Genomic DNA, 21,148 nt, shown 5'->3' on the forward strand with positions numbered 1-21,148 from the left:
CTTAAAATGAGTCCGGACACTGCAGCTGGGGTGGAATGTTGAGATCCTGTCACAAAACTGGGTGTTGTTTCAGCACTGCAGGTTTTCCTCTGCTATTGAAACCTTTTCCAAGGTCTTATTTTAGTAGAACCAACAGTCAGCCCCAAATAATTTCACACACTGAGAGGGTTTTAGCATTTTATAATAATACAGTAAACAAAAAAAGTCAAAATATTGTACAGACAGACTGACACTGATAAATACAAGTTTTGGAAAAAGGCAAAAAAAATGTTTACTTTCCTATGCAGCATTTTGTAAAGAAAGGGCAAGTTCGTTTACAGGGAAAAAGAGGAGATCTACCCTAAAAGAAAAAAACACCATTGTTGTTTCAGGTATTACAAATGTTCTGACCTGCAGTGCTGTGTGACTCGAGGGCTCACCTACACGCTCCTCCTCAGTTCCAGCGCTGGTTCTGACCCACTCTGCTGCTTCTGAGAAGAGCTCAGGCCTCTCCTGTTTTACTGAGAACGTTCTGGAGCGATGACACAGTGTGACCACAACCAGCCTCGAACACACATGTGTTCAGGGATGGGGCATCGACCAGAAATGCTGTTTAAGTGACAGAATAGGAAATCAGTGAAAGGCTGGCCACATTTTTACAGCCAGGCCTTCCAACAAAGTAAAGGGTTAATTTAAAACCCAATGCTTGGGTAGCCAGAACAAGCACCAGCAGTTATCACAGCATCCGTTTGTTTTGGTACAGAGGCAACTTTAAACAACTGATAACTTAGATCATCACTTGGTTACCCTTTGGAAATCAGGTAAGATATGGTAAAGAAAAGCACATGATGGTGTCCCCACAGACTGAAAAATACCATCTACTGCCTTTCAATGATGCTGATTTCAGGAAAAGTTCCTAGAATATACCAATGTATTTAAATTGCAAGGAGCATAATTTGGAAACAGGTTTTACAAATGTCGTTTTGCAGATCTGGTCCCAGCCTCTGCCTTGCTGGGAGTTTAGAGACAGTTCTGGAATTCAGAAGTGCAAAAAGGAAATGAAAAAAAACACAATGAAAAACAGTGATTTACTGGGTTGTCATCTACTCACGCCCTCAAACTTGCACTACTTTAAAAAGAGAGCTAATTCCACCACACAACAATCCAGCACTGTCCTGGCACTTAGTGTTCATACCCACATACAAACAGCATGATCTGAAAAGGAACCAACCACTGAACTTTGGTTGAAAAAACCTGAAACACACAGATCCTTGGCACCTGCCGCCCTCTGAGGCAGCCTACTGTGGGTTACTCCACCTGTAAGATATTTTGAAAGACTTACAGAAAACTTACTAGGTATCAGAAATCCTTTCACATTTGGATATGTTGAGGTACAGAGGTTATACGCTATGGCAGGCACAGCTGCTTTTGCACTGGCACTCTTCTGTCTTCCTTTTTAATTATCACAGAAATCTTTATTGAAATTGCATCTTGAGTTACTAAGCAATGCTGCTGCGAACAAGATGGTGCCTTGAAGATGACAGTAAAATTCTGTAGGAAACTTAAGTATGAATTACTAAATCAGAAACAAAGGATAATATTTTAACCACTAATGCCCTAAAGTAACATCAAACATATATTAATGGCATAGTGACAACTAAAAGAAATAACTATTAAGTTTCAAATTCCTTCCAAAACATAAAGTGACAAAGACCTTGTATAGTTACATGTAATAAGCTCGGATGCCCACAACTACTATTGTTTTAGCAGACTAAAAAACATTATTATTGCACAACGGTTGATATGGGAACAGATAATATTTGGTTTGCACTCCATTAGCGGGACTACAACCTTTTTCCTGCTGGGCGGCAGTTCTGTCCCGGAGCCTTCGGAGCCCATTTCACTGCAGGTTTCACGGCACGAGGCTCCAGGCCGGACAGAGCTGAGATCCCATCCTCCCACACGTGCGGCTGGTTTCAGTGGGAGTTTTGCAAGAAACATCAGAAAGCAGAACGTGGCCCCAAGGAAACATCTAGAGAGCTTGGTACAGCGCTGGTAGGTGATAACGATGGCTCAACAGCTACTCGCAACATGCTATTATCTGTAACTAAACTGGCAACACAGGCACGAGATAAGGCAGTGGGTTAAATTAATCATAAAATCGTTAGAAAACATGCAAAAGTAATACTGAGGTTTTTTTAAAAAAAGTTTCTTGCCCCTTTAGTTTTTTCTCATAAAAATTTGAATAGTTCCACACCTCTGTTTGAAATTCAACCTTTAAAAAAAATATTAAGCAGCCAAGCGTGACTCAGTTGTTGTTCTCTTTGGTGGTGATGGTGACCAGCTGCTTGGCAGCCTTGGCGATGTCGTAGGCGCACTGGATCACCTGCTGCGTCACCAGCTGGATGTCTGTTGTGGGGCACGTCTCCACGGGAAGGGTTTTTGTGCACTCGGATTGGAGTCTGTAGGCACTAGATGTCAGCAGACGCAAAGAAGTCCTTACCAGCTCCGATTTGGGTTTCTGGGAAAGGAAAGGAGAAAGTGGAACTTGACAGAACAACAAAACTGTTTTAGAGTCGCTTTTAACTAGCTGGCAGTTGTTCACAAGTGTTCTTTAGCATGACATTTCTGCTGCTAGGGCCCTGCTTGCTGCACAAACTTCTCTGTGCTGCAGGAGACATGGGGCAGGGGCGGGTGAAACAAGTTCCCAGAATCTCTCCTCTCTCATCTCAAGGATATTTCAAGCTGCTGCCAAGCAGGACACAGGGAAATAGTGCTTCACACTCTCCTTTAGGAAATCAATCATACAAATTTCCTAGTGCCCATTTAGTGCTGCCCAGCCCATGTCCTGGCTGACATCAGGTTACAGCGTGTACTACACAATTTGTTCAGGTAGGCACAACAGCATTAGATTTTCCTTGCAGTTTAACAGAAAGAGATTTCACTCCCTGAATGTGCTGTGAAGAAACAGATCGCTTTGGTGCATGGTTCACAGATCTAAACATAACCGCAAGCAAGAAATCCAGGCAACATCATTCAACTGGAGCCTCGGGAGAGACGAATGGAGCAAAATCCCCACACAGCCACAATCCTTAAGTTAGATGCAAGCAGCCTCCAGTTTTGGAGGAACTGCGTGCTATTCTTAGAGTTTTTAAGTTCCAGAGTAAAATTAAAGGCCTGGACTTACATTAGCCTTTCCCAATCGATGTGCTAATAAATAGAGAGATGCAAGATGTGACAAACACACCTCAACATTTCTCCCTACCTTCTGCTCTTCGTTTTCATTTACTGAAGGGAAATTTAAAGAGGAATGAGGCCAAAAACATTAATGCTGGAAGGTACTTACTTTTGGGAACAAGGCTGCCATCTCCGTCACTGCCACGTGGATCCTCTCGGAGCATGGTATATAGCTGCAAAAAGACACGATGATTATTCATTAGGAAAGACTCTTCAATTTCACTCATCAGTGGCTATTATTCTAAAAACAACTGAGTAACAAAAAAACACGTATATATTCTAAAACTCTCTTTGTATGCTACACGGAAGGCCATTGAAGCAGGGAGTGCAACACACGATCTGGTGATTCCTCGTGTCTCCTCAGCATTCCCCAGCACAGCTTCGTATGTAACTACGTGACTTCAGAAAAAGCAAAAGCTTAACCAATAGTACAAAATTATTTCTTAAGTTTTTGCTACTCTTTGATGAAAGTTTGTTTGAAGGAATGACTGTTTGCACCTGTTATATCAAATGCTGTCAGATTCTTCTCTGATCAATTTATACACAGTGAACAGACAAACCACAATTCTCATAGAGCAGCTTATAGACATGTACATCTCCAAACCACCGACTGCTTTCTCACTGTGTGAGTTACAGGCTAAATATTCAGTAATTCTGTTGAAGGCACACTGTCCCTTCTAAAAATAGAAAAGGACAAGAAGGAAAAAAACCCCACATAGAATAAAAGTGGCCCCATTGTTGTGCTCTTCTCCAAGCCAGGCAGGAAGCGAGGGCTCCACAGAATCGCCAGCCGTTCTCACAGGCAGGGGCGGGCACAGAACTTGGGACAGGAGGCAGTGAAAGACCTGCCAGTGTGCAACATCAGATTTTCTGGAGACCAAAGCCGTTCCAGACCCAAAACACGTTCACACCTGGGAAGACATAACTCTTATTTATTTACAGTCTTCCTTAAGAGCTGGCGGAAGCACCACCTGATGATCATTCAAGGGCAGAATCACTCCTACTCTCTCATGGCTATTCTGAAAATTCATGTGTCAGTTGGGCTAGAAGTTCCCCACGGGAGCTGCAGCTGCGTGGTGCCCGCTGTGCTGAGGAACAGCCTCCTGCTTACTCAGCTACCCATGTCTAAACCAAATAGTTCAAAATAGCTTTTGCTCCTACATTATCTGTACTAATATTTCAGTAGGAAAGCCAAACTCTCCCTGCCTTTGCATTTTTTTCCCCAAAACAAGACTTGGTGTTACTATCACAATTCTGCAGGGCGTCCTTTCCTAAGGACAGGGAGGTCTGAAGATCCAAGAGAATCTTACGCCAAGTTCTGTGCGACATGTTTGATTTCTGTCTAAACCAACACTCATTTTGCAGCAGAACTTCACAAGCGTTTTGCTCCCTGTCCTGGCTTCATGGGGGGAGGACAGGCTGGCAGAACCCAGTGGCAGGGGCTGTGCTGGCTGTTTGGACGGGACCGTGTTCCCACCGCCTGTGCTGGTCACTTGTCCCTGCTCAGCCGGTGGCACTAAGTCCAGTGCACCAGGAAACACCAGGGACCTGCACATTTTGTAGGTGTGAAATCAGCATCTCCAGCATTAACGTGGGTGTGGTTGTTTGCAAACAGCCAAATAAGTTTTTTCATTTCATCACAAACTCTGGAGCTTTTCCGGCACTCACGCCTTACCTGTCATGCTTGTTCTCCTGTGCTGCTCGCAGCAGCTCCTGAATATTCTTAGTGATCTGCTCAGTTTTCCGAATCACATCTTCCGTACTGGGCAAACTGGAGCTGGGGGCTGTGTTGGTGTCTTCAGGGATGGATCCCTCGCCCTGCCAGATGACGCTCCTCTGCCGGCCCTTCCTGCCTGACCTGCAAAGGAGCAAACCAGAGGTCGGTCCTGTGGGACAGAACTGGCTGGTGTCACAACTGCCCGTCCCCTGGCAGCGCGGAGCTGTGCCTCCAGCTGTGTCACCGCACCTACCCCGTCTCCTCCAGCTCCAGCGGGGTGGGGGGGTTGTCATAGTCGCTCTCAGACACGCTGCTCTGCTTCTCCAGCTTCGAGGTCTGCAACAAACACAGATTTATTTCAGTGCTGTGCAGGAAAGAAGAGCCCCGAGATGCTCCAGCACCACGACCTGCAGATGTGAGCTCATTCTTTAGCACAACAGCCCCTGAACCAGCCACTACCCCCATGTCCCCACCAGCCCTGCTGTCACCTGGGCCCCACCAGCCCCAAGGGAGGGCTCTGCCCTGGCACCCAGCAGGGCTGTGGGGACAGACAGACAGACAGCTGCAGCACGACCACCTTCTCCTGATGCTGAAACCGCCATGAGGGAATGGACGGGGAGACCCATGGAGGCCAAGTACAGAGGGCAGGACCACGGGGTGAAAGCGGCCAACCCAAGAGCAGGAGGCCACCGAGACTGGGGTGGAAACCAGACCAAGCTCGGGAGGCCGGAACAAGAACTAAGGCCAAATCAAGAATGGGGGTCTGACCACAGACCCGGGCAGGGGGAGCCCACCACAGAATGGGACACCAAAACGAGGGCTGAGGTCTGTTGCAACAGGAAAGTCCAAATAAAGACAGGAGACTGAAACGATGCTGGGAGGCCCAGTGCAGAGTGGAGGCCAAACAGTGAGTAGAAGACCAAAGGGCAACGCAGCACGTCAGTGTCACTCGACATCCAGAGCAGCCTCCGCCGCAGCTCCTGCCATGGTCACATCACAGGGTCCTTCACCATCTCCACTGAAGAATCAGCCTTGGAGCTTCACTGCAACTCTGAAGATGAGGGAATCTCAAGTGTCAGACTGTAAGGGACACCTTCAGTCTGCATCCCTGATCCACAGACTTAGGAAAACACTTCTTCCTCAATGACAGACCAAAAATGTGACTAGGAATTTGCTTTCATCAGTTAAGATCCAGTATGTTTGTTAAGCACTCATCTAATGTTAAACCCAACAATTCTTAACCTTGAAGCACCTGCGGTATGAACACTTTCTGTCCATTTTAAAGTTAATCCACACAGAAGGAAAAACCAAGCGTTTTTTGAATGCTCACCTCTCAGGATAGCTAGTGAAGATCAATTGTAAATGTGACATATTATGATGATATAAAATTATTATATGTAGAGTCTGGCCTTTCGCCTTTCCCAGATGCATAGAGAACAGTAGGATTAGTGGCAAAGCTCTACACTATGGTCAGAAATACAAATGCCAACAATGAATTACAAGAATGGGATATTATGGAACCAGTAATATAGTATAGAATTAGTGTACAACAAAAAACAACAAAACCTCTGCAAGTTTCTAGTACTACACAGTACTGGTATCAGCTGCAGCCAAGCCTGGATTTGCATTTGACCAGGCGGGATAATCCCTTGAACACGGGATACAACAAAGGTCCCAAAGGACCTTGTCTTGATACTTGGTTCAAAGTTAGAGAGGCTTAGTCAGAGTGAGACCTCGAAATGCCACCGGTGCATTCTGATACTGGAGGGCGCTTTCCGTGAGCAGCGTAAGCTGGAGCTCAGGGCTGGTCAAACCACAGTGTAAAAGCGATGGGTTGTTCACCTTCAGCATCCGTTGGAGCACCCGTACCTGCTCAGGCTCCACTAAATACAGTCACAGCCAGAAATGGATGTTACTCTACGGCTGCAAATGTAATGTGTTTTTTCCTTCTTTTAAATATGTAACTTGCAGTTACTTCAAAGATCCCAGATAAAACATTCTAAAAAGAAGCTGTCACAGACTAGCCCAAACTGTTTGCCTCCCTCAACGTGTCCTTTTGCGAGGTGGCATTTTGTGCTCGCTTGTAGCAAAGGAAGTGGTAAATTTAGTAAGACTAGATTTATATGTCCCACTACAAAAACAGAACAGTGTTTTAAAAAAAGAAAAAACAAAACACCTTTGAGAAGCTGGACAATGCTTCCCCAAATATCCAATAGCTCACATGAGACCACAGCAGAGACAGGGTCTTTGGAATAACATGAGCTTCCAGAACGCGTTTAGTGTTTCTTGGTAACACTGCAATTTTTCTCCTAGAGTCAGTACTGTAGCAAATAGCCTAAGAACAAGACTCTGTAGGTCCTGACAGAACACCAACAAAAGCTTCTTTTATACACACACTCTTGGTGTCTTTAATCTCGACCTGAAAGCAGCGTCTTGCTAAAAAGAATCCCCATGCTGTTTCATCTATCAAGGTGAGCAGAAAGCAGGCTGGGCAATACGAATAACAGTTTGGATGCCTGAAGAACTCGCTTCAAACAAACTAATGAACATCTGTAAGATAAACGGTCAATCAGTAGCAGCGTGGATTGGTGCAAACTGACAGCCCCAAAGAGAGCAGGCTGTGAAGCCAGGACCCGGCAAGCTGCGTACGCCTCATGCAGTGCATTTTAGTCAGCGGGAAAAGTTATGTATCGGCTTATGAAGTGTCAGTGAGCGCCTGCAAAATAACTTTCAAACAGCCACCAACTTGTCTGCTGGCTGCTCCCCGCGCTACGCAGTTGAACGAGTGATCTGGAGTAACCGTGCGTGGTGTTAAATGCTCGAGGTTTCAGGCGTTGTGAAGTTAGAGAGAGGCGAGTCCCCACAGCACGTGGCAGAAGAAACGGAAAGGGATGAAATCCTGCTCCATGCAAGCACCAAGGCTCGTCAGCGTGACAGGGGAGAAGAGAGAGGCAGGATGGCTGAGGGAGATGCCACCTCCTGCAGGTAAAATACCGAGTGGGAAGGTACTTAACCCTTCGTGTGCTTTCATCCCTTGACCAGGAAAGCGTGGAGGGGAAGGAAGGTAGAGATGAAGAGGAGGTCACAAACGCACTCCTCCCGATCTAAAAATGGGAAAGAGAGAAACACTCGGGAAAACCAAAAAACAAAACACAAATTCTTAACCGAAATAAAGGAACATTCTTAAAACCATGGAGATGACATAAAGCAAGAATGGTTTGGAGAATTTGGCTAAGTGTGAGCAGACTTAATTGTTTCAAAATACAACTGACTTCATGTTAATTCTAATATTGATGTTCCAGAGGTGCTAAATTCCACAGAGAATAAAACACATTCAACATAATACCAAATTAACTAACTCCACATAACGGTGCTTCAGAAACACTACTTCTATCCACATTTCGAAGCAAACAGCCAAAGGACCTATCAAAAGCACTGTCATGTTTGCAAACACTGCCACATACAAAAGAATTAACATTTCTCGCTGCCAGAACTGCCTTTACATCAACATGCCAATATAATTTAAAGTGATCCAGATTTCACACTTTGAAGTTCTTATTAAATTAAGCAGGGGAAAAACCCAGCAAACAAATTTCTGGGTGCACTGATTCCCTGGTGCATTCAACTGTCGTCTTTGGAATGTGCATGGAACAATCATACCCCCTCATGCCAGGCAAGAAAACCCATTATCTTCCAAATATGTATTAAAGGGCTTAATTGTTTATCTGGAAGGAAATACAAGATAGTGCTACCAAAAGGGAAACATAGAAACAAGTCCACAGATGTTAAATATGTGCCTAAAAAATACCATCGCATATTCCTGCCCACAGGGCAATCTAAAAGGATGCAACAAAAAAATTAATAAGCACTAGTGTGTGTTGGGTCACTTATCTTAAGTGTGAACACGTCAGTGCCGAGTCCTTGCGGCTGATATGGAATTCCACTATTACTACATCATACAGGAGAATCCTAAACTGGAAGAATTTGTTTAACAGATCTAAATCATCTTCAGCCTCCAGTTCCAAGCTCAGAATAAGAAATTGGTGGCCTAGTGAAAAAGTTAGCTTCCATTTCATTTTAGTTTTGAAAGGTGGTTCTGAAGTTCCACAAATTGGCACATGCCTTTATATCTTAAGAAATCCATTAACTTTACCTACCCATATTGGAATATTATTTCCACCCCCCCGCCTTGTTTTCAAACAGCCACACATTTTGATATTTGGCGTATATGTGGTTAACAGAAACAACTGAGCAGAAGCCAAAAGCTCCGGTTTACATATTCCAGAACTGTTACAGCTTTTTTCTCCTGCAGACATGTTAATACAGCAAACATGAACAACTGCTACAGTTCAAATTCACTCTGAAGCAGACAGCTGAGCAGCTCTGGAAAATGAGCGTAGTTGGAAGAGGCAGCAAAGCTGAACATCGGAAGAAATGCAGAAGCATCAGTGGCTTTACTCACGTGTGGAGGGAAAGGCTGCAGTCTCGTTATGCTTTCCTCGGGGTACGTCACCTCTGCCATGGGCAGGTAGGGTTTCTGAGCCGAGCCAGTCTCGTACATGGACATGGGTCTGCTGCCCCGCGCAGACGGTCGCCGCTTTAAAGAAGAATTGTTGGTCGGGTCTGTGTACTCAGAACCACTTTGGACCTGATAGATATTGGTTGTGGCCTGTCTTCTGAGGCTGGAATTTTCACTCTGCAGTGTTTGAAGCTGAAAGAAAAAATGGAAAAAATCCCACAACATATACACTGGAAAAGTTGGAAGTGCATTATATAGATACACGTGCACACATGTGAGATGTGTGCTAGCGCTTCTGCATTGTTAAAAACTGCTTATCTTGAAGCAAGACAGCAAAAACATACAAGACTTGCAACAACTGCGTTGCGACTTGGAAAATTTAGGTCAAAGTGAACTGACATAAAGAGATCATAATCATTAAAAAACAAAACAAAACACCAAACCAACATGCAGAGCATGTGCTGCACCGATATGTTTATGGTCTCATCTGACTCCAAAGCAGCTCCATTTTAAAATCAGTTTTCTCACTACCCTAATGTTGGGTTATCGCATCTTCTGTTTCAGCAGTTTTATTCTGGTCAACCTAAAATACATGAAGAAATGAAGGGGTGACGCTGTTGTGCCTGTTACCTTTTTCTGCATGATCCTCAGCTCGTCGCTCAAGTTGATGTTCACTTTCATTAACTGCTGAATCTTCACCTCAGAAGCCACCAAGGCATTTTTAACCTGCATATATTCTTGGGCTGTCACTGGGCCATCGGACAAGTCCGAATCCAGGCTCTGTGAACAGTAGGAGAACAATACTCGTACCACTGAGAAACAGACTACCAAAAAAGACAAGGAGATTTTGACAGCTTTTCCTGTACTTTAATGGAATCATGGTTCAAGTTAAGTTGAAATTAATAAGATCCACTTACTAAAGTAATTTTAGCCCAATATAAAAGAAAATCGATATCAATCAACTCTTAGCTGCTCCGTGCACAAAAACATTTGTCTCAGCATTTCAGCGACATAATATTTTCCCTTAAGGATTTTACTCTTTCATCAGGATTTTTTTTTAATTCAATAAAGAACTGGAAAGCCATAAAACACAGATTACTACACATCCAGTGTGCACGTTACCAGTAAACTGCTGGGTTTACTGCCCCTTTTTTACCATGCTGCACTATTTTCAGGAATGGTTTAAAACAGTCACTATTGGTCTGCTCTAAATATTCCTTCAGTAGGAGCAGTAAATGTTTGTGAAATACCTTGGAATCACCAATTAACAGTGTTTTGGTAGATCCAGTTATTTCACCTGTGCAATTAGATCTCTGTCTTAACTCCAGACATGCACAGTGGCGTACATTACTTTTCTAGAGGAACATTTTATTTACAATAAGAATTCCTTAAGTCACAACTCTTAATTTTGTTAAAGTTTGTAGACTGAGGCATGACTCTGAAAAGGACTTGAAAATTAATTACAGTATTCATTTTCTTAATCATTTGTGCATGTTAAATCACCTCACAAGGGGAAAGATTCACTGCAAATCACCTTTATGGATAAATTTTGGTGTGTCTAAATATTTCCAACCTACCTTCTGTCTGTTTGATTTAGCTGCATTTGTTTCCAGATCTGTATCTTCATCTGAAGCAACGCTGTCATAATCAGGCTGGTCATTATCCTGACTTTCACTACTATGTTGATTGCTGATGGATTTGAGTATCAGTTCCACATTTTCTGTAGATCAACATACCCCATTTAAAAACATGCCAGTAAGTTTAGAGAAGGAATAGAAGTGTATGCTTTAAAGTAAGTTAAAAACATAAAATAGAAAATATCTTCAGAGAGACCATACAAGACATGCCATAATAAAGTATCATTTGACTAGCCCAGTTCAATAAGAAAATAGATCTACATAATAGGTATGTATTATTACTGTCCAAAATACCAAAGTTTTATGGCTTTGTCTTTTCATTTTTTTAAGTGTTTTAGACAAGTAAGTAGTGAGAATCATGGTGTCAATAGCCTGCTATGCACAGGATGTAGTTCTTATAATTTATTTTAAAAAATATCTAAATCTCTTTCTTCATCTAGTACGTCTGAATGCAGCTGTGGTATTGATTAAACTGCTGAAGAACCGTGCGTAGAAGAGCTGACAACCAAAATCGCACTCACCTTTCGAACCAGTGAGAGGATTCCCCTGTTGTCTTCGTTTGGCATCACTTAGAATATCTATAACTAGCGTAGCAAATTCGTGGGCGTTAAATCGAGCCAATTTCTGTCTTCCCTAAATTACAAAATAACACAGAAAAGAAAGTACATCATGTATTAAGTGAACAGCAGAGTTTCCAGGTAAGACTAAGACTGTAGCACTTAAAGCAATTTCAATTACATTTATTGCAATAAGTGTGATTTAAATTATCCAGCTGTGCACTCCAGGGCAGGGGAAATCTGGAACTATTTTAACCTCTTCACAAGCAGATGCAACTCTTGTACAGTCATGAAATAAGGCAATATTACTTAGAATACCTCACCTGTTAAATAAAAACTATTTTACATTATTAAGAAGACTGCATACCTGATTCCTAGTTGAGGAATATTCGGGATTTACAGGAAGAAAAGGGACCACCGTGGTCTCTGTCACAAGTGTGCTGTGATTCTGAGTAGCAAGCCAAACTGCCCCAGGAAGAGGAAGACAAAAATAAGAGGGAATAACCTTCCTGTACTATTTGACAGTGTTTCTTGTCAAAGAATAAAAGACCGCAATTTCAAACACAAACACAATCAATTCAAAGGAAGGCTTTTTTCCCCAGAGGGTTCTCTACTTCGTAAAAAACAAGATTTTTTTCAATTAACGTCACTTCGAGACAATGCAAGACAAAGAAACTCCCAGTATCAGTAATAACTGAACAGAAAAGTGCTTTAAACAGAACGTATGCTTGCACTAGCATGTTGTGTGTAATGTACCAATTTAGATGTATTTTATACACATTCCAGAAAGCCTCATTCACCTGCATCTGTTTCCCTCCTGTCAACTTCATCATACACATCCATGGCAAGTTCTTCAAATAAGTGGTTGCTTAGCTAAGGGTAGAAGAGAATCATTACAGCTTGAAAAGAAACAAAACCTAGTAAGAATCCTTATAAAATAGAAAATATAACAGCACAACTCTGCTCTCGCTTGGCTGCTTTTCACCCTATTTAATTGCTTGTTTCTCAGCCTGCACTGGAACATCATCCATGAAGGAGACGTGTATGACCGTGCAATTGCAGAAAGACAAAAATACTCTTGTACACTTTATTTATGCAGGAATTAATAGCAGCTGAGAAAGATGAAGTGCAGAGTTTGCCACCTCTAGACAAAGAAGTTTTACTTACAGACTGAAGCTTCTTCTTTGCTGCTTTTGCAAGTTCTGACAAATCTAGACTGCTATGAACACAGAAAGTGATCATTACATCTACAGTGTTTAACAACTTGTTTAAACACAAATGCTACGTTCTGATAATTCAGTGATTAAAATGTCACTTTTATTTGAAACTTGTTCATCTTTTAGTATTTTTAATATAGTTTTTAACACACTGATCTTATTAACATTGGCAATACACCTGTTAGCATACTCTCGAGCTCTTCTAAACAACCATATTAAATTTAAAGGAAAAGAATCCCCCGAATACTTTGGAACCTGAATACCCACATTTCAGAGCTCAAGCAGCAGTCGAGCTGCAGCGCCACAAAACGCTTTCTGTAAGCAATCTGAACAATAGCATCATTTTACCAACTACTACATAGTTTCTATAATGTTCATTTTATTACAGTTTTTCATAGAAAACTTGCAAGCAATAAGTTCAACAGTAGCTACTTACAGCCGTCTTATTTCCAATTGCATAGCAATAAAAGAAAAATAGGGACTTATGATTAATACTTGATGTATTTTATACAAGTATGATTTCAATGATCATAACCGAAAGTTAAAAGCACTCAGATGGTCAAAAAACAAAAATATTTTCAGAGAAAAATGCAGTTTTCTTGCAAGCATTAGTTTCAAAATGCTGTGTCAGGAAACTAACTCAATTAGTCCTTACTTTATTTACAAAACCTGTTTCCCAGGAATCCCCATGTGTGTTCCCTTCATATAATTCTCACCTTCCTCCTGCATTTTAATAAATACAGTAAAATCCTATGATTATCTGATTTTATTTAAACAACAATATTTCTAGAAAAACTTCCAAGCCACACATTAAAAACTTAGAATGACAACAAACTTAAAGTTGTTTCAGAAAGGAAAGGAAACTTAATTATTAGGTTTTCTATTTTGATGTTTTTGGACACGCCGTAGAATCAGCAACTCACCTGTCTGCCATCTGAGGTATAACAAAGTGCTGCCCATTTTTGTGCTCTAGAGTTGAAAACAAATTGCACTTTAATAGGTTGTTACTGGCCTACAGTTCTCAACGCTGTCAGGACATACAGCTGCTATTCAGTTTTACTAAAAGACACAGTAATGAGGAACCCAAGAATATATGCAACAGGCAAACACAGAATAATTTATCTTGCATGTAATTATTCCATTTCCAACTAAAGGAAGCTAGCAAGTCTTAACAGAAGGTTCCTACCACCATTTCCTGGTGTTATCAAAGATTCCAATTAAGGCTTACCAACTGTCTTAAAACTCCATTTAAAATAAAGTTCTAACGTAGGTGCCTTTATGGCATCTAATGGCTAAAAATTCTTCAAGTGTGCTTGTGTCCAAAAGGTGCCCACTTAACTGAATAATCCCCTATTCTCACATTTCAGCGAGAAGAAGCTACTTAGAGCTTATATGGTATCTCCTGCCAACTAAATGATGTTCAAAAAAATCTGTATTTTCCATGCAATTCACTCCTTGAAGTTACGCAGTACTCAGCTGATCTTATATGTGGGTTTCTCCACACTTCAGGGGTATTCCGTTTAAAGAACAGACTGGAACTTTACTTTAGGCATACTTAAACCCTGCAGGTTTATTTGAATTTTAAATGCATTATTACTTATCTTACATCTTACACTTTCGTTTGTTCTTACTGTACCATTTATATAATGTTAGAATACTCAAAATGCATATAAAAAGTGCAGCAACACTGACACAAAGATTATATACCATATAGAATTATGTCCTATAACTAACATGGATCTCAGAGGGCAATTTTTTGTCTACTCACCCGGTTTCCTGCCACAGAGGTAGAAAGCCAACCTGTCCGTGAGTTCATACTGAATCTCCACCAGGCGATCTGCCAGTTCATGGTGCCCACCTTGTCTGGTTTACACACACACACAAAAGTTACATTGGTTATTCATTCTGAGACATACAAAAAGTTTTTTAAATGGTCAGATAAACAGATTTAGTACAAGCCACTGTTCAATGCTGCACATGCAAATCTATCAACACAGCACAGTCAAATTATTTTCACGACAAACATATCTAAGCAGGTTCATCATGTGATTTAGGGATATTTAGGAACATCAGTTAATAGATAAAAGCGTTCTACCTTGCATAGTCAACTGGAGTTTTTCCATTGGAATCTTGTGTGCCGGGATCAGCACCGTAAACCGCTAATAATTCTGCTTGTAAAGTCTGTCCTGCCTTAGCAGCAACGTGGAGCGGGGTGTTTCCTTTCTCCTACAAGTTATTAGGAAAAACATTGACTTAATCAACAAGTCTGAGTAGAAGACTGAAATGTGTATCTGCTGAAATCAGTATAAATATTGCAAACTGTACAAACTGATGGTCTATCGAAATAATGAAAAAAGTGTTCATACAGGATGAAAGAAGTTGGCTTGGGCTCCTAAGGAGAGTAATCGCAAACACGTCTCCAGATTCCCTGTCCTTACGCTGGAATGGAGTTGCTGAAAAAGAAGCAGGATTGTACTTAATACAGCAGCAATAAATGTGATTCAGCATTTGATTTTTCAGCCGTGCTTTTAGAAACGGGTATGCCAGAATTCTTGCTACAGCTGATTTGTGCAAACATTTTTCTCCAAGTTAACCTAAATTAATGCCTCTCAACCATGCACACCTCCAGCATCCATATATATTACCAAAAAAGCAGCTTCCAGTTGAAGTCAAGCTGTATTTCTTTACATAAGTGCTGAAGATCAGCAATAGTTTTATCTCTAGTCAAAAGCAACTAATTTAATTCATATTTCAGTGCTCTGTTACATACAAGCTGCAGTTTCTGCAGACTGCCAGAACCGTACTAACCTTACTGAGATCTTTGGCAGTAACGCTGTCATCTTCACGGCACGGCAAGCGATGAACAAACGCTAACATTTGATATTTAGCTCTAATGAATTCTGCTTTATTGGGACTGTGAAGAGAAACCCCAAGCAGCAGAAGGGAAAGAAAACAAGTATTAGTGTTTTTGCAATAATACAGATGCTCTAGAAAAAGGAAAATTGACAAGTGAAGGTTGCATTAGATCTTTGGTTGCTACTAGCAGCAGTTAGACACAAAGAAAAACCAACAGTGCAGATTGTCTAACAATACAGAGCACACTTTGGTTACAAACATCAGAATATTTGCAGACTCTAGGATATAGTGTATATTTCTTAGAAGTCAACATTGAACTTAAAATTATGGCAGCTTAATATCTGTACACTAAACTACGTTACTACATGCAGTTATTTACATTTTAAAATGAAGCACCATGTTCAGTGACAAATCTTCTGTCAATTAAAAAAAAAGACTGAACAAATAACTCCTGTTCTCTTCCAGCAACAAAATAACAGGTTCCCATGGATATCTTGCTGCCCCTGTCACTGCTGAATAAAATAATCACACTTCCATAAAACCACAAATTCTGTAACTCTGCACTTACTGCACTTTATCCTGCGGGCCAGCTTTGCGCCTTCCACTCATAACAGAGGCAGGGTCCAGCAACGAATGTTCCCATATGGAGTTCGCACCATTATTATACAGCGTTTCAACCATCTGAAACCCAAGGCACATACCACAATGTTGCTGCGTGCTGCACAGACTGACTAATTTAATATCTGTAATTGTTTCCAAGCAGACAGCAAGGCAGAGATTCATATTCTGTGTGCCAGCATCCATAACTGACCGGGATATCAGAACCAGGGACACGCCTGGGACGTTATGATGTGGAATGTAATGAGAATCCCCTTAAAAATCTCTACTCTTCCCAACAGCAGCTCTACTGAAAACAAAAGCTTGATCTATACTGAAAATTTAGGTTGAAGTAGATGCATTGCACAAGTCAAAGAAAAGTTGAAGGTGACCTTCCAAAATAAAGGTTTCAAATTAAAAAGGGATAGACAATTCTAATTTTATTGGTGCATCATAGCAAAACAAGAGAAATAAGAGGAGACCAACTTAGAAAAAGAAAGCTTAGTGATTTAAATTCCATTAAAAATGTTTTAAAAAATTAATCTCTCTTGTTTTAATGAAGGAAGACACAGTCTTTACCTGCAGCAGTGTTGGAGGCCATGGTGTATGCTTGAGATGTCTCACTTGAGAGATATGACGCCCCAGACTTCGATGAACGCTACAGCACTCGTCACAGATCAGAATGCCCCTGTTTATAGAGGCCCAGCAAGGGTCTGAAAAACAACACGTTAATTACAACACAAAAGGCAACATGACCTTGTATTTAAAACACAGAATCTACAATGAGGAGCTGTGCTCTCTAACCTTGGCTTTGCTGCTCACCCACCGTATGACCCTGTGAATTTTATTAACAGAGTTGTGCTGGGATGTAGGGGAAACACCAGCCCTGGGGAGCCCAGGACAGCGAGGGGACCTGCGAAAAGCTCCACTCTTTGCAGTTCTGCCTATGGAAATACTTTCCTTTGTAAGCACAACATGACACTGAATTTATTGCCTTACTCAAGTGCTTACTTGTCATTTAGTTAAGTCCTACAAAAATATTTCTAACAATAGTACCTACATGCTCTTCCTTCACTTCTGTATTATTATGATGGTTTTTAATTTCCACATTAAGTAATAAAAACACTCAAGAGTAGTGCCACAGTAAAATAGAAAAGCAAGATACATATGTGTCAAGCTAAAGGCTCAGTAAAACATTGTCAAACTAATTCAACTCCAAACAGATCCAAATTCAAGCAAACCCAAGACAACTGATGGAAGGTGAAGCAGTAAATAACATACACTACCTATTATGTAGCATCGTGCAGTATAAAAACGAGTAGGAAGTTGCATCTAACTGAAACCGAATATAAGCAAAAAGATGACATTAAGTGAGGCACTCTATGTGCCAAAATCCTGCAGTAACAGGCAACGGAGCAACAAGATGGATCTTCAGGTCTGGCACTTCCCAGGAAAAGAAAAAAGAAAAAGGAATTCATGATCACTTCTGCTTCTTAATTTCAAACCCAAAGATGGGTTTGAGGCCAAATAAGCGAGTGCAGCAGAAGCTGGTATCAATGAGAGAACTTCTGCATCCTGTCACAATGCATCCAAGCAATCGTGCATCATAGAAAAGTCTTCGCTGACCCATGCAGTGAATTGACTGAATCCCTGAAACATGAGATCTGATCATAGTTGTGGTTTCTAAGCAGAGTTGATGTTGTGTGTGTGCTGCAGGCGATGCAGGCAAACCTGCTGGAACCACGGCCCGTGAGGGACGGGAGCATCTATTGATAACTATCACAGCCCAGAGCCAAATTAAAGCATGTTTTGTTTTGTTTTTTTTTTTTTAAAACCACCTAACCTAATTTTAAAAAACAAATTAATAACAAGCACACAACCTCCTTATTAAACCATTCCATTATTTTAGCAACTTTCACTTCTAAGAAGGAAAAAAATAACAACGAAATCAGCTGTGTTAGCACCAACCTAACAACCCAAGGCAGGAGGCAGCGTTCCAGATTAATGAGTTTCATTGCTTTTCATCACAGACAACCTGGTCACACACATTCCCAAACTCGCAACTGAAAGCCATTACCTTTCTTTTTTTCAATCCCTAGTTGCAGCTGCTTGTGAACCTCATTGCTTTGACTGACAGTCATTACGCTTTTTCCTTTACACCCATCTCAATACAGAACTTGACTGGCTCCAAACAAAGGCCCTTTATCCATCATAAAGTCAGCTGCTGTTTATTTGGTCATTTCATAGCAGAAATGGGGCTTTAAAATTCTTCTGGAGAGAAAAAAGCCGAGGGCTTGCTTGTAATCTCGGTTTGTACATTCTACCTAAATCACATTTATGTAGAATCTGTCCAAAACTGGTACCACTGGCAATGTGGATGGTGCGATAGAAAAAAATACAAGAAAAAAGACAACAGACAGATTTGGCAAGAGAACTGAGAAGTTCAGCCCATAGGTCACTTTTTGCAGAGGCCAGACAGAGGACACACTGCAGCTCAGGCCCAGATTAGGAGCCTGAACGATATGGGAAAGGGCAGGTTTGACGGTGTGGACCGATCAAAAAGCAGCAGGAAGTCAGGCATTGCAACCTGTTTTCTGAGTCACACTGCTTTAACTGAAACAGGTTTTTTCAATGAAACTGCACAATCATTTATTTGTAGCCTCTCAAGTCAATTCATACCTGGCTTAGTACCATTTATTTGCTCCCAAGTAACAGATGGGGATGGGAAAGAGAGAAGGAACGGGGCGTTAGTCTGAAGGAACAGAGAACTGTCAGGTTATGGGAAAATTACTATTTCAGGTTTAAATTTAATTCGATGTCTGTGCTGGAATTTACTTGAATCATTTTTAAAATAGATCCAATTATGGACACAACCAAAACACCCTTAAGCCAACACCAAAATACGAGAGGGGAGAAGCTCGAGGTCTGTTTTCAGGAACAGGAAGCGTTTGACGAGGACGGGCCCGAGCCCCGAGTGAACCGCCCCAGAATAGGAAGCGTACCAGAACACACGTAACATCACCTCATCCACAAGAAAACCATTCGTGCTTTGCCGCAGAAACAAGGAGCATGTTAACGAAGCTCAGGGGGAAAGTACTAAATATTACAGCAGTTGGGCATTTGGCACCTGATGCGGGTGACAAGGCTGCGGCCCCAGGTTTGACACAGCCATGGACACCCCGGCAAATTCTCACTGGTTTCAGGAAAAGAGGGGATTTCTTTATACATATGGATAAGCCAGCAGATTCCTTCACCAAGATCAAGTAAATATCTGACAACGCTTTAAAATCACAACACAAAGGGCCAGTTTACAAGATTACCCTAATAGCGATTTTGATACACTGCGTAGTCCTGACAAGCTTAACAAATGCCATAACACAACTTTATCTCAGCATCATAACACCACTGATGTTTAAAAGCATAGATATGCTGCTTAGTATGAGACAGGGCCAACTGTCTACGTCAAATATGCAAGCTCTATTTAATTTTAAAACAAAATTCTATGAAGATAAATGTAACTCCCTGGGAGTTAATTTCAGATTTATTTTTTTTTTTTCAAACAGAAGTCCCAATTCACAAAAGTCTCGCACATTGTATTTTCTGGCCATTCAAATGTAATCGACATTGCAGCATTTTAATGCATTTCAGTATGCACAGAAGTAATTATATTGGAAGAACCAGCACAGAACGCAAACAACAAAGCTATATAACTCTGAGGAAGAAAGACAACAGATAGACATAGTTGCTAAAAAAAAAAAAAAAAAGAGTAAACCAGACAGTTTTAAATATAAGAACAGCAAAGCTACAGATGGGCAGAGGAGGAGATGCAACTGACTTTCCAAAACCCAAGATTTGCTGCAATAAGCTCCCGAACTGATCTGCAGTGTAAGGCAGATAACGTGCATGTCAACACAGAACGTATGTTGCTCAATGAACGTTTTCAATGAGTCTATCAGGCACTTTCTTTGCAAGTCCGGGACACCCACACCCACCCAGGACACGGGGCAGGTCACACCCCCGGCAACTCTGCATTTCTCTCCCCCCGACCCTCCGAATAAGTGTCGCCTCCAGAGCTCTCATCCTCACAACCCCCCCGGAACGGCCACTGTCCCTTTCAGCGACACATTTCCAGCTCCCCATCTTTGAGCTCAGTGACCGGAGGGTTTATTTAAGCCAGGCTTTCCCCCCGCTAAGCCGAGCTACAGACCCTGTGCGGGAGCCGGGCGGGCGGGCGGGGGGACCCGGGGGTCACCGCTGCTGGGCGCCGAAACCCCCGCGACCTGCGGGGCGGGCGGAGGGCAGCGCGGCCCGGGGCAGACCGGCTGCTCCACCAAAGGGCCGATACGGACAAAACCACTGAGAACGCGTCCAAACGCGGCTTCCCGCTGCCGGGGGCCGCTACCAGGCGGTGACACCCCCGGAAAAGCGCCGGGATCGCCGCCTCCTCCCGCGCTGGGTGCCGGGGCCGCTGACGGGGCCCCCTGCCGCCCAGGGGTGCCCGGCCCGGCGGAGCCCCCGCGTTTCCCCCCGCCCGGCCGCCACCTGCCCGCGCCCCCCGAGCGCCGGAGCGGGGGAAGCCCGGGCTGGGAAGAGGGGGATGGGCTCGCCCGGCCGCCGCGGTGCCCTCGCCGCGTCCCCGGCCGCCGCCGCTGCCTACCCTGGGCGCTGCAGTCGGCGCAGACCTCGCTGCTCCTCAGGCGCTTCGACATGGTGCGCGGCGGCGGCGGCACCGGGCGCTTCCTGCCGCGCTAACGGGCCCGCGCCGCCAGCCCGGCCCAGGCGGCAGCGCGCAGGCGCACGGCAGCGCCGCTGGTGGCGCTGTTCACGGAGCT

The 21,148-nt window shown here is 42.7% G+C and overlaps 1 protein-coding gene across 3 annotated transcripts; it reads right to left on the minus strand.

Moving 5' to 3' along the window:
• Positions 1-163: 163 nt before the first annotated feature.
• GIT2 (GIT ArfGAP 2) lies at positions 164-21,133 on the minus strand. 3 transcript variants are annotated; one of them, XM_082066529.1, is made up of 20 exons: positions 20,974-21,133; positions 16,896-17,029; positions 16,288-16,400; positions 15,672-15,777; positions 15,230-15,316; positions 14,959-15,089; positions 14,632-14,726; positions 13,787-13,832; positions 12,814-12,862; positions 12,447-12,519; positions 12,014-12,111; positions 11,611-11,722; positions 11,030-11,172; positions 10,083-10,232; positions 9,396-9,644; positions 7,948-8,037; positions 5,187-5,269; positions 4,892-5,074; positions 3,326-3,389; positions 164-2,500 (listed from the first exon to the last, which is right to left on the minus strand). In XM_082066529.1, the coding sequence occupies exons 1-20, from the start codon at positions 21,023-21,025 to the stop codon at positions 2,288-2,290; spliced, it is 2,271 nt and encodes a 756-aa protein (XP_081922655.1). In that variant the 5' UTR covers positions 21,026-21,133; the 3' UTR covers positions 164-2,287. The 3 variants fall into 3 exon arrangements, with proteins under 3 accessions (XP_081922655.1, XP_081922654.1, XP_081922656.1); XM_082066528.1 differs by having other exon boundaries at positions 12,814-12,865; XM_082066530.1 differs by lacking the exon at positions 7,948-8,037 and having other exon boundaries at positions 12,814-12,865.
• Positions 21,134-21,148: the final 15 nt, after the last annotated feature.

This window comes from Streptopelia decaocto (assembly GCF_964273445.1).
Source record: "Streptopelia decaocto genome assembly, chromosome: 15".
In the NCBI taxonomy this organism is placed as follows: Eukaryota; Metazoa; Chordata; class Aves; order Columbiformes; family Columbidae; genus Streptopelia; species Streptopelia decaocto.